General features: G+C 44.5%; 1 protein-coding gene across 50 annotated transcripts in view; it reads left to right on the forward strand.

Annotated features, from left to right (window-relative positions):
- Positions 1-9,484, forward strand: part of KIAA1217 (KIAA1217 ortholog) — a 361,365-nt gene extending 351,881 nt beyond the window's left edge. For 23 of the 50 annotated variants that reach the window (XM_086860806.1, XM_086860862.1, XM_086860894.1 and 20 more), the window contains 5 exons: positions 1,702-1,821; positions 4,700-4,777; positions 4,889-6,568; positions 7,026-7,148; positions 7,872-9,484. In XM_086860806.1, coding sequence (XP_086716932.1) covers positions 1,702-1,821; positions 4,700-4,777; positions 4,889-6,568; positions 7,026-7,148; positions 7,872-8,366 — 2,496 coding nt within the window. In that variant the 3' untranslated portion in view covers positions 8,367-9,484. Of the gene's footprint in view, positions 1-1,701; positions 1,822-4,699; positions 4,778-4,888; positions 6,569-7,025; positions 7,351-7,871 lie in introns of those variants that run through there. The other 27 variants (XM_086860878.1, XM_086860923.1, XM_086860982.1 and 24 more) reach the window with 6 other exon arrangements.
- Positions 9,485-14,195: the final 4,711 nt, after the last annotated feature.

The following is a 14,195-nucleotide window of genomic DNA, read 5'->3' on the forward strand; positions in this document are numbered from 1 at the left end:
GTGTCTCTCTGTATTTTCATCAAAAGCCTGGGATAACATTTAAAATCCTTACTGTGTAAATCTTAATTCAGATCAGTGAAGTATGACAGCAGATAGCAATCACTTAATGGTCATAATGCTTTGCTGAACTTAAAAGTCCAGTGAAGAACAACATATAGGCCAGGCCACAACTGCATGTCTTGGAAAGAAACATGAGTTGCAGTAACAAGTTGACCTGAGCTCCCAAGTCAGTTGCCACGAAATTGTGTCTGCTTCAGGTGTAGATGTGAAAACGTGGCGTGTTTTTATATCTGTGTACAGGATCAGTGAGATCCACACTGTGTTGCTGCATCCATGACTAAGTATCCATGTGTCTCCCATTTGAAAAGCCTCATATGAATATGCATATGAAGGTTCAGGAGAGACTGAAGTGCAATGTGAAGATTTTCAATGTAGCAGGAAAAGGCCTCATAATTATCAGTGGCTGTAGCACAAACTATTTGGAGACTCTTATAGTTATTTCAGAGAAAAGGTGATTAAAAAATACCAAAGGGAAATAGTTTTTTTGACACTTAAAGCCTGAAGGACTTTGAGAATGCTTAACTCAGACCTACATCACTGGTCTCACAAATGGGTAAGTTGGGGAAAAGTCTATATCCTCTATTGTGAGGAGCAAGACTATTTTTTCTATTAGTTTCATGTCATCTTAGCTACTCTGATCTATTAACACATACAAATAGGATGTAAAACCAGATGGAAGTCTACATCCTGATTGTTTGCACTGGATTTTTTTTTGTTATCCTTACTTTTCTGATTTTGCATAAACATGCAATACATATGAAAAATACAGTATTTAAAGAACAGGCCTGTTTCTAATCTGTAATCAGGGCTATTAGTTTCATGAGTTGCCGGGAATCAAATAATTTCCCTAACATATGGTATAAAAATATAATCTTACTGCATGTCACAGTGTATCTGATTCCTGTGAGCACTCCCCCCTCTTTGCTGTGTCCTCCCTGCACATCTCACTGAAGGCAGGCCATGTGCCAGTAGAGGCCTACAGAAATTCTGGTGAGGCTGCCTGCACTGCATGGTGATAGTTGCAGTGATAGTTTTGCTCCCCCAGATCTGGGAGCCAGCTGGAGGGAGAAGCTCAAAGGAAATGAAAGGAGGATTGCAAAATAAATGGCTGAGAAGTCTGAGCCATGCCCTGCAGGATGCATGGTGGGAGGCCAAGGTCCACAAACCCATAGGTTGGGACAGAGTTTAAGGCTTATTATCCAAGACTCTGAGAAATGCATATCTCCATGATTAAGGTTTTAATAACAGTTTGTGTGGGAAAAGTGGAGGTATGTAACTCTTGCCACAAGGAAATAGGTGCTGTCACAAGCCCCAAGATTGTCATGGGCTTCCTACTTGAGTTTGGATAGTCTGCAGCACCTCTGTGGATCTCCATCATCTGCAAATTCAGAAATCAAGCTTGTCCTCCTTACAGGGAGCACTGAGGTCAGCATGGTGTTAGAGTATTGACAGGCTGGAAGGAATGCCCTGGTTCTCTTAATCTGATAGTCTGAAATCTCTATTATTATCTCAAGAGCTTGAAGAAAACATTGTTGAGCTGTGACTTTTAAAAACAAGTGCTCTCTTTCTAGTTGGTCATCTCCAGATATTCCTGTGTAAAAGTTCTTGGTCTCCTGATAACCTGCAGTATTTATTTCCTAGGCTTTCCAGAAGTGCTCTTTTATGGATGTAAACTCAAACAGTCATGCTGAACAGTCCAGAAATGATACACATGTTAAAGACATAAGGCCTGGGACTTTAATGCATCACAAGGAAAAGAAGGTAACAAGTGGCAATTGTAGACATGCCACCCGGTCTTGGCATCACCTTCTTTCCTTCAAAACTAATCTTATATCTTGCGTCCTGTTCTCTTTAACCCCCACCCACCACTGCCCAGTGCTTTCCTTCCTTTTATCTCCATACGGCTCAGAAACGCTCAGACAGAACTCTATATTAAACTATATAATGTGTCTCATCAGCAGTTGTACAATGAAGTTGCATGAAGTTTTATGATTCTGTGAAATCAAAACAGGATCCATCCTTTTCTGTCAGAGATGCTCATACTACTTAGAACATCCTTCCCCTACTGTTCTGGTGATGGATGGTGGAGCATCTCTCCTAAGCTTGAGGGGAGTTAATAGTTCCTCACAGCCTCTAGAGCCAATTTGAGAATTTGTGCTTTATTTTGTTCCATTTGTTGGTTCCAAAAATAGTTGTTAAATATTCAGAAATCCCATTCATTTCATTGGATGACAGAATCAAAGTGGATGGGAGGAATTTTCCCTTGTGCTGAAAGTTGAGGCCCAAAATTCAGTCATGGGACTAAGAGGAGCTGTGTGTCTGGAGCTGTAGGCAGGTCAAGGTTAAAATTCACAGCTGTGTGTGGACTGGAGTTGCCAATTGAGCTGATTTGACTTAGCAGGCAGCCAATGTGCAGGACAAGAAAAGGACAACTATTTCTGCCCTTGCGGATCTCTTTTTTGTGTTTAAGAATAATGAGTTTAATCACTGCTGGGGTTAGGGAGTTGTGCAGGCATGACAACTTGTCAGCCAAATGTCAGTTTGCAGTGAAGGTGGGTATGGTGGGGAAAGAAAACACAGCTCTTCAGCACAGCATTTCAGCCTTCTCCTGCATTTTGTGTGTCTATGCAAATGCTGCCAGGTCAGGGCAGTCGCACTCAAGGACGTGTGTTGGAGCTGCCCAAACAGCAGTTCTGGTCAAGCTGCAAACAGCAGGCTGGGTGTGGGTACAGGTTCATGGCAATGAGGGAAAAAGGAAAAACTGTTCTGCGTGTATGAATGTGTAACAGAGAAAAAAAAAACAAGTGTGAATTGATCCTCATTACTGCTGTTGTCAGAATGAGAATATTGTTACATGAAATCCTGGGTCATTACTCAGGACACTGCACATCCTGTAGCGCAAACATTTCTTTGAAAGGTGCTGCCAGGTAATTGCCAAAAACTGATATTTATTTGAATAGCACAGAGTCCTGGAAATTAAGGTTAATGACATCTGTTTTTGTAATCTGACATGACAGAGTGTTTATGGGCTTTAAATATGGAACATTATGGTCACGATAAAATCATTGAGGAAATGAGTTTTGTTGTCGTTTTATTTTTTTAGTAGAAAAGCGGAAGTTCCTAAAATGATATCAATTGTACAAGGACACCATGAGGTGTTGAACTGGTGCTTGGAACTAGAAGTGGAAGTTGCTAAAAAAAGATACACAGTCAGCATATCCAGAGGCAACAAGTGCCATTAAGTGACTTGGCCTAATACTGGGGTGTCTGACATGGTGTGGGACTGGGAGGCACTGAGCACTGAGCAAGTCAGGGCCTGAGGGGATCACAAGCCCTGGTGTTTAGTTCCCAAAGTGCCTCTCAGCACAACGTGCAGACATTGTCAGCCTGCCCACTGAGGCCTTGCTGCTGTGCTGACTTGTATGAGAAATATGAGGGACGTCCAGGTATCCATGGAGCAGCTGTTCAGTCTTGTTACTACTGAGCAAGCCTTTGAGGAGGTGAACTGTGACTCTGGTGTATGAGTGACTTTCTTGTTTCCATGTTTTGATTGTGAGTAAAGTTTGTCTATGTAAAATCCTCCAATTGTACATAAGAAAACATCCCATGAGGTGTAAAAACTTGTGAACCTCCATATGCATGGGGCGTGCATGCACAGCCAACCTGGGGATCCCTTCAGCATCACTCATCCATCTCAGCTGGGAGAGCAATGCTCCTGACTATTCTGCACGTCTTGATGCTCACAGAAGTATAATTTGTCCTTCTGGTGCGTTAGGAGTCGGCTTCTAGTCTCAAGCAAGCAATGTCAGCATTACTGCTTTTGGTTCACTGCCTTCGGGCACTCAAGGCCAAATTACTTTCCTTCTTGGTGAGCTTTTGACTGTAGATTTCTCTTACTCATTCATAGCCATGGTGTCTGCACAGGTCAGTCCTTCACCCTTGATGATTGGTGTTTCTCCTAAGTTATCACTAGCACTTAAACCAAGCCTCAGAGAAGAGCCTGGTGTTATGAAACAGCATTTCCAGGGGTCCTCACTTGCAGATAAAGAAAAACATTCCCCTGAAGTTTCATTGCCGGGAATAAACATACTTCTTCTGAGCCAGTGTTTGGTGTTTGGCATTTCTGCAATAAGTGAATATAGTTCAGTGTTTCATTCTGCACTTCCACAGGCACTACAGGGTGCCACTGGTAATTCTGATGGAATACTTCTAAGCTGCAGCAAGGATTTAGAAGTGCTCAGACTGTAATGATACTAACTGTGATGGAGCAGCATTGCTCAGGTGTGACCACCATTAGAAGGAGCAAAATGTAACTTGAAAATCAGCTTTTACTGGTATAAAACTTCCTTTCAAGGCAAGCCAGGCTTGCTGTCAGCCCTTCCACATCAGCCTCCCTTTGATGTGTCCCAGCAGAATGTGACCAGATACTGTTGAGACTTCAGCTTCAGACTTACAAAAATATGGGGGGGCAGGGGTGGGGGGGTTTAGCAGGAAGGTGAACAGGTCATGGAGCACTGTGTTGGAAATAGGGTAATTAATGTGCTTATGCATATTCTGGAGGCCTTGTTAAAACAAGGTAATATCCCATCCTGACCTAATGCATAGCACAAAGCAGTAACATCATGCACTGTTCTGCCAGAATTTGGAATTTTGCCCCGAAGAAAGACAGGAATCAGATGACAGCTTGAGACATGTCTCTGCAGCAGTAAATGGAGTGGTGAGTTCACGAGGTCTGCGCTTCCCCTGAGATAAATCTTGGGGGAAAAAAAAAAAAGTCCTGTAAAGATAAAAGCCCTGAATAACTAAGTAATCCAACTTTCCCCCTTAGGTGTATGGGGCTACAACAGGATCTCCCACAGATAGTGACCATCCTAAAGAGAAGAGGGAAGGGAGAACTGACGAAGAATTGGGTTCTGATTCATCCTGTACAGCTGACAGTAAAATTGGCTTTTCAATGAATGACAGTCCTACATTTAGCAAGGGTTTGCTTGTAGACAGTACAGACTATTCTAACAAAAACCTTCAGAATATGAGCACAAACCTGTCTGCTGACAGTTTGCCAGAGGAGGACGAACGAAGAGGGGCTCAAGATATCTTAGGATCACGTTTTCCAGCCGTTGAGACTGGAAAACAAAAGCCAAACTACAGACTGCCAAGAGATGCTCACCAGGGTGTGCTGCAGGGTGAAGCCTTGCAGAGCACGGGCAAGCACATCCCTGTCAGCAGCGTTGCCCCTCTCCTGAGGCACACACAGGAGGCTGTGGGGTCTCAACCTTCCTTGCAGGAGCAAGAAGTTTCTGCAGCCAGCTACAATCAGGTTGTACTGAGACCCAAAGTGTCCAGAGCAAACAGTGTGAGCAGCATTGAAGAGACAGACTCTCCAGACAGTTCTCCAAGTGAGGACACCCCACCCACAGAAAACATTGCCTTCATGATTACTAGAACAGCTGTCCAGGTGCTCTCGAGTGGGGAAGTTCACGACATAGTCAGCCGGAAAGGAGGAGATGTGCAAACAGTCAACATCGAGGCTAGGAAGGATGTGGCATCAGAGAAGAGCATCCCTGAGAATGCAGACAGCGAGGAGCCAGTGGTGTGTCTGGACAAAAAACCTGTCATCATAATTTTTGATGAACCGATGGATATTAGGTCAGCATACAAACGGCTTTCTACGATTTTTGAGGAATGTGATGAGGAATTGGAAAAAATGATGACAGATGAAAAGATAGAAGAAGAGGAGGAGGAAGAAAATGAAGCACACGAAGTCTCTGAGAGGCAGAAGGAGGAGTCACCAGTAGCTAATGACACAAAAGCAACCACAGAACATTCTGCAGCTCATGGTCCCCAAGAGCCATACCTATTTAACCTTCAGTCTGACTCTGCAGAAAGCAGACCTCCTGCAGAGGAGGAAAGCACAAAGACAAATTTTAACAAATACCGTCAGATCTATGGGCTAAACACAGAAGGAAACTCGGACTCTGCTGAGCAGTTGGGAAGCAGGCAGGATTCTAAGAAAAAATTTAAGTTTAAATTCCCTAAAAAGCAGCTGGCTGCTCTGACACAGGCGATACGGACAGGAACCAAGACTGGGAAGAAGACCTTGCAGGTTGTGGTCTATGAAGAAGAGGAGGAAGATGGGACACTGAAGCAGCACAAGGAAGCAAAGAGATTTGAAATCACTAGGTCGCAGTCTGAGGAGAGTGATAAAAGCCCTTCTGGGAAGCAAGAGGGACCCTCTGGAGCTGCAGTGTCCCTATCTAGGACTGATGAAATTCGACAGAGTACATACAGAACGCTAGACAGCCTTGAGCAGACTATAAAGCAGCTGGAAAACACCATCAGTGAAATGAGTCCAAAACCTATCCCTGAAAACACATACACCTCTGAGGGAAGCACTGTCCCCTTCTCTGCCCAGATAGTACCAGAGACCCCATCCCGAGAGCGTGTAGTGCTGGATGAGAGCCTTGCTGGTGTAGAGCCCCCTGCATCACTCCCAGCCACTTCACGTAAGGTACCTTAGTCCAAGAAATCAAACCTCCAGCTGCTTTCTAAAATCTGCAATAATCACCATTAAACAAGAGGGTCTTGTGATTTGTTTGCTTCCTTTCAGGTGGCTTGTTTGGGCTCCCCACAAGGTGTCTAACAGCTAATAGACCATTGGTTTTTGGGGGTTTTTTTTAATCTTTGCTGCTGATTGGTGATGGGCAAATGCAGGGGAGCTGGGTCGAATAATCCGCTGTGTGAAATGACAAGTGTCACTGACATGAAATCCAGGCTGATCAGTAGCTGAGCAGTTTTCTCCATTTGATTCTGGAAATTAACACCTGTGGTGTGAAGCTCCTGAACTTTCCCTGCATGTAGTACTGTGGCTTTTTTTCGGCGCATGGTGTGCAGTCCTCTCTTCAAGCACTCTGGCACTGACCACTCCTTCTTGTCTCCCCTCCCTGTCCCTCCACTCCTTTCCACAGGGCTCCAGCGCTGCCTCCCAGACAAGCCGGATGCCAGTCCCCATGGCTTCAAAAACTAGACAAGGAAGCATGGAGAAATCAGGCAAACAGCACAAGCTGCAGGATCCACGCCAATACAGACAGGTAGTTTTACCCTAAACCCGGTGTTTGGACGGACATTCTGTGTTGTTTGTTTATTTAAAAACTCCAGTAACTGACTGAAATTATACCAAATATTGGATGCCTGAGGTCTAACTGGACATCCTGGATCCTGGGGGCATGACAGTACTGATCTTTTCACCATGCTTGTGCATGCACGTCTGCAATAAAACACCTGCTGCTTTTTTTGGTTGGTTGGGTTTTGGGTTGTTTGTTGAGTTTTGCTTTTTTTTTTTTTTTTTTTTTTTTTTTAACTGTGATATTCAGCTGTTATCTTAAGATGTCAACTACCTGTTTACTTTCCATTTGGTAAATGCGGTGGTTCCATAGGAGAACTGGGAATGCTTCTGTTCAGAGTCTTTACAGGAAGCCCTGGACACTAACCTGCTGGTGTAGGTGGCAGTGGGTGCACATTAACCTGCGGCAGGACGTCTCTCTCACGTTAATAACGCGCAGCATGGCCTGGATGTAGCGCCTGGTCTGTAACACGTAGGTCACGCCTTCTCACAAAGCTCTCTCGGCTCTTTCTCTATGCACTCTCCGTTGGGCACTTTGGGTTTTCTACCAGGTCCAGTCCATGGCTGCAGGACTTAGCTCAGGCCTCCAACTGTTAGTTCTGATTCTCTGTAGGGCTGTTTTCCCAGGTCCTGTTGGTTTATCATGTTACTGGCTTTCTGACAAACTGTCTCCTGACATCTTTATTTGCAGGCTAATGGAAGTGCTAAGAAAGCTGGTGGGGACTATAAGGCTACTTCTCCTACCCTACCTGCTTCTAAGATCCCGGCCTTTTCTCCCACTTCCGGGAAAAGCAGCTCAGCACCTGCTTCTAGCGGTGACAGCTCTAACCCTCTTAATCCACCTACTAAAACCTCCATTCCTTCCTCCTCCCTTCTCGGTCCTCAGACAGGTCGCGTAACTTACTCTACCTCCCTCATCCCCTCTGTCTCTAACGGCTCCTCCAAGTTCCAGAGCCCCACTTACCCAGGGAAAGGTCACCACCTCTCCTTCTCGCTGCAGACTCAGAACGGCCGACCACCCCCTCCTTCCTCCTCTACCTCCCCCCCCTCCTCTATCTCCCCTCCTTCCCTGAGCCAAGGTATGAAGAGCATCAGGACAATCCACACCCCTAGTTTCAACAGCTACAAGGCACAGAACGGGAATGCCGGCAAGTCCGCCCCATCCACGGTCAAGGAGCCATCCTAAAGGCTAAGCACAGCACACCCGCCAGCTCACCAAGGCTTTTTGTTCACTTTCAAAGAATCCGCAGCCAATATTTTAACCAGGGAATGTAACCATTTTGTTGTATTGCTGGAGGCTTAATACTAATCACGTGCTAAATACTGAATTACTACACTAGATTAGAGTGAAGCTTTTTGGAAAACGGTTGCTGTTGTAGTGATAAAAGAGCATTTTCTTTCTATAGGCAGCACCTCTTACAAAAAGTGTGAAGGTGTGTGAGTGAACTTGACTGCGTGTGCACAGCAGTGTACTAAGCATGGGGAAATGTATGGTTAAAAATTTACTAAGTTGTTTTGTATAAAGCTATTTTTCATTATGGGGTCTAGAAGTGAACAGAGATATACTAAAGTGTGATTATATTCAACTGTAAAACTGAAACTAAAATATTTTTCTTTTATTTTGGTGTTATTTAGCTTTGTTACAGATTTCTATTTTTGTCAACAAATGTCATGGTTCTTTTCGAGATCTTTTTGCCAAAACATTTTGATACTATTGTAATGTACATTTAAAAGTAGTATGCTGGACAGTAAACCTCTGCACAAGAGACAGAACAAGACTGGTCTTATGTGTGTATGAGGCAACTCAACTTATTGCACTGCCATTCAGATTATATTTAAGAATTTGCCAGCCAAGGAAAAAATAAATTGTTTTACACATATATAGATAGTTGCTGATTACTTTTTTTCTTAGCTAATTCCACCCTTTTTCCTTCAGTTTTATTTTACTGAGACCTGGTAGCCCATTAATGTATTGCATTGTGGATTTTAAAATGTACACTTCAGTACTGTTCTGTATACTGGCAAACTTTTGTACATATCTATAAATACCTATAAATAAATAAATACTGTATGTGGCTGGGCACATAGAGTAGTTTTACCACACCAAAGTTAATTTTTATGCATGCTTAAAAATATATATGGGGAAGGGTTGAAAAAGATGGCTATCAGTTAAATAGGAGAAGAGCAAGAAACTTGCATAACTAATGGTTTTGTAAATAAATTTATTTGTATAACACCATAATGTAATATACAGAACTATGATAAGCAAAGATCCTTACAAAAATAAAGGGCTGCATGCTTATATATTTGTATTTTGTCAGTAGTAACTTTTCGGATGGTCTCAATTGGCTGTTCAGCTGTTTGCCTGAAGATGTTAGCCATTAGGAGAAAACCTGATTTTCCCCAGATTAAGGCCATACATAGTTATTAATTTCAAAATGGGGTCTTTCAAACTGCTGTCGATAACAACTTATTGCTGAAACTCCAAGTTAAAAAACCAGCAAGCAAAGAAAAAACCCTTGAGTGAGTGTATGAGTATCATCTCTTCCACCTTGAGGTATTCCTTGTTTTATTTCCCCTGGCTAAAGGGGAAGTTTCCTGAAAGCACCATTCCAAGGCTTCAGGTGGTGCATCACGTGCAGCTGGAGAATAAACGATGAGCCATCCCTCAGGAGCACAGCACAGTGCCATTCCCTCCGCTGGCACGGCAGCAAAGGCACCTGCGGAGCACAGCAGCTGAGCTGAGCCAAAGCAAAGCGTGGGGTGTGGGCAGGGCCCCCACAGGAGCCCCTGGAGTGGAGCCAGCTCCCTGCCAGCCAGGGGGGAACAGCAGGGACTGTGGCTCCAGTGCCTGCTCTGCTCTCTGCTTTCTCAGGCACAGAATACAGGATTACCTGATCCAATTCCGTAACTCGTTATCAACCCCCTGTGCAACAGAGAGCACACAGAGCACCAGCAGGCTGGGGACCCTGCTCCCCCTTCACACAGCCAAAATGGAACCTCAAGCCAAATGATGGATTGAGCAGGATTTGTCCCTAATCTGTTGGTGTGACACCTCTCACAGATTGGGCACTTACTGAAATAATTAGTGACTCAATAACTGACCGCCTGTAATGGCACGTGAGGTGTTCCCCATGAGCCATGGCACTGGCAGGCAGGGTCCCCCGTGGCTCTGGCACTGCTCCCACAGCTGCTTCTCAGAGCCTCTGCAGGTGAGGGGCTACAGCAGCACAATGTCTCTGGCTGAATAAAAAATAAAATAAAAAAAACAAAACGGACAATGTTTGTATAATCAACCAATGACCCTGCACAGTCACTGCTGTGCACGGGCAGTGAGGCAGTGCCGTGCTCTCTGCTCATGGTGATGAATGTGAAAATTGCCATCAGGCAGTGAACACTACACCCACCTGAGGCCTCAGCCACATTGTGACCTGCACCTTTGGTGCACCTGCTCAGTGCTGGGGTGCAGCACCCCCCAGAAAACAACAGTCCCAGTCAGCTCATAACCCACTGCACAGGCAGCACTGCCAGGACGGCCACGAGTCAGTCGATGTTTATTCCCTCTCCATCCTGCTTGTCCAGCAATGAAGTTATCAGGCTTCCACAAACAGCACAGACAGGGAGGAGCTGTACACAGTTCACCCAGCAAAACCATCAAGTCTGTAAATAAATTCCTTGCACACAGAAGCAATCAGACCTGAACACTGGGAATCAGACACGCTGCAAACCGGTTACGAAGAGCAGTTTTGGTGGAGGTGGCTGCCACTGAAGTTTGGATCAAGCTATGGGACAGGTACCAGTGCAACAGCAGCCCTGCCCCCAGCCCCACTGCTCTGAAATCCAGCAGTGAAGCAGCTCACTGAAGGAACTGGAAGGTGAGCACGACCTTCCTGCTGCCTGCCAAGGAGTTCACAGCAGAATAACCATCATTCCTGTGTCAGCCAGTTCCTCCTACAGGGAGGGACTGCAGCAAAACCGAAGTGACACAGCACAGAGCCCCTGTGCTGGGCAGGACACAGAGGTGGGAAGGCAGAGCCAGAGAGGGAAAGGGAGGGACGTGCAGAACATCTGAAGTGTACAGGGCCAAAATCCATCTGATCCCTACTGAAAGGCAACCCTTCCTTCAGGCTTAAAAACACATGGATTCAAAAGCAGTTGCTTAAGGCAGATTTTTTACAGTCTCCTGCCTGGGAGCCACAGGCACATGCACCACTTCAGGGTGCATTGCAGCCCAGCTTTAAGTCATTCCCCCTCCAGGCCACACATCAGCCCACACCCCTTTCCAAAGGGAAATTAACAATTAATTGGTTAATTACTATCTAAATGTGAATGGTGTTATGACCTGGCTTTGGCAATAAAAACAGCTTTTTATAGTAAATGAGGCCACATTTCAAGTTCTTTCATCCTGTCTGAACAAAGTGGAGAGGCTCTCAGAGGCTGCACAAGAACCTGAGGCCCTTAATGTGCAGCTCGGCAAAGAATTTTCCTTCAGCTCTGCAGCAGCACAAAAGAAGTTATGAAACTGTCTGGACTGTGGCCATGTCTTAATTCCACATCAACACTGCTGTGAGCAATACTAATGGGGACCATAGCAAGCCCTTTGAAGTCTTAAAAAGCAGTCACACAGAACCTTCCACACTCCAGAAAAGGCAGTTCAGACTAAACCACTGATCATCACTGAAGCAGGAATTCCTGTTAGGGACCATTTAAAAAAATCCAAACACTACCATTGCTACAAACACATTTTATTATTTCTCCATCAGATCTCAGCTTATCCTGTCCATAACAACTTGCAGCTTCACAGCTCCAGTCCTCAGACCTGAAATATTTTCCAAGCGTGTCTGAATCCTTCTAATGAAATATAGAAACAAAACATGGACACAAATAGCAATTGTTTAGAAATGCTGTTTAAACATTTTTTAAAAATTCCTTTTTTCCTCCAAGACCAAACACTGGCACAGTTTGCCCAGGGAATTGTGGAGCTTTTAACTGTGGAAATATTCAACACCCAGCCATAGCCCCAGCCCAGAGCAATCTGCCCTGGCTGCACGTGGCTGAGCTGGGGGTGGGCTCAGTGATTCCTGCCCACCTCGCCTGCTCTGCAACCCTGTGGAGCTGCCCATCCCACTGAATCCAGCTTCCAGAGGGAACACTGACAGCATCCACCTCAGGACAGTCTACTGTACACACAGACTTCCCTTCTTGAGTCAATCAATCACCCTTCCCTTCCACAGGAGAGGGAAAAAGAGCAAGAAAAAAAGAAATCCCCAACACAGTAAAAAAAACACTACAGATAAGGGTCTGAGGGAGCTGCTGTTAAGATCAGGGCATAGCAATTACTCCTAAAAATGTCTATTTTCTCAGCTGCCACACTGGCTGAAATTTAAGATGACCCAAATCTTGGCAGTCTTCAAGAGGCAGAAAAAGCATCAGCGTGTTTCCAGCCTCAGATATGCAGTCACTCACTACTTTTTTCAGGAGGAGCTCAGTAACCTCCTCTCCCTGATGCCCCTGGCAGATGCTGCTGCCTGCATCTTTCCCCCCAAGTAATGGGTTTCTCCTACATGTTCCACACTACCAGTGCAGCAGCAGAGAATACCATGCAGGCTGATGAGGTTAAATTAATTTGTACCTGCAGTACTGTCAGGCAGTACAAATCATGTTTTGCATGTTTGTTTTCTAGTTCCTATTTTTTCAGAAGATCTTGTGTTCTTCATTTAATACCAATTACAGTTCTATGTTCTCAAAGACAAAAGTTGACAGCCACGTGTCTGGGTTCGGGAGTAAAATTATCCCTTACCTATAAACACAACAAAACAGAAATTAACCCATCAAAATGGCTGTCAAAGCAGAGGAAGGTGCAGACCCCCAGGCTCCCCCCTGTGCACCTCCCTAAGTACACTCCTCCTTCACTGAGAAGACCTCGGTGACTTCCTGTGGATGCTCAGCACACACTGATGAGCTTCTGAGACTAATGATGGGACAAAATACAAAAAGGCAATGTAAAAGGCAATGGGTACTCACTGATGAACAGCATTAGAGGCAGTACAACACTGTATTCTGAAAGCCCAGTAAAATGTTCAAATACACTTTACTGTTACAACTGAAACAAAAAACATTCTCAATTACTCTGCCCTTCACAAAACACACCTGTCCTTCCTGACACTGCACACAGGAAAACTGCTAATGCACCCACCTCCTGTCTGCTACAGGAGGAAAAACATAGTTTAGTTTGACTGGAGACCACAAGAACATGGCTCATTTTTAATGGGAGCTGGTATTAGATGCACCCAATTATGTGGTAAGAACTTTCACAGAGGTCAGCTGTTGTATCTGGGACTTTTCTTCACAGCCAATTTTATAATGACTTCTCAGAAGGATCAAAAACACAGCAGATCAAAGCAAAGGACTGTTACAGACATTTGGGAAATAAATGAGGTCTGCCTAAAAGCACATCATCCAACACATCCCAGTACCACAACTCCTTTTTCTCACAGGAACCAGACATATAGAGAGTGGTTTAATCCTCTGCCATGCAAGAAGCAGTGTAAGACACTAGGACACCCAAAGTGATGAACAGCTGCTTTGTTTTCAAACTAGGTGTGCAAGAACATACAATAAAAAAATGTAACTGATAAGAGTTCATACACAGATGAGTTTTTACGGTAGAAACACCAATCTTCTAAACAAGATTTTTTAGTTAAAATTATAAGAAGTCCAAGATCCAAACTACAGTATTGTTCTGACTTGCAGATACTGTTGTTCACTCTGACTTTACAAAACCTGCACATTAAACGCAAACCCTCTTGCTACGTACCTTAGAATCAAATTATGTACCAAGATGAAAATATTTAACCAATTTCATCTCTCTCACCTCCTGACCTGCCCAGTGTGGCCCCCCACAAACGAAAGATTAATGAGAGGTGTCCTTCATCCAGGAGGAAGGACAGGTTTGGTGATCCCAAGAGCAGTTGCTGACTGAAACTTACAAATATGACATTTCAGAACCATTCAT

This window comes from Cyanistes caeruleus, chromosome 1 (assembly GCF_971803275.1).
Source record: "Cyanistes caeruleus chromosome 1, bCyaCae1.hap1.1, whole genome shotgun sequence".
In the NCBI taxonomy this organism is placed as follows: domain Eukaryota; kingdom Metazoa; phylum Chordata; class Aves; order Passeriformes; family Paridae; genus Cyanistes; species Cyanistes caeruleus.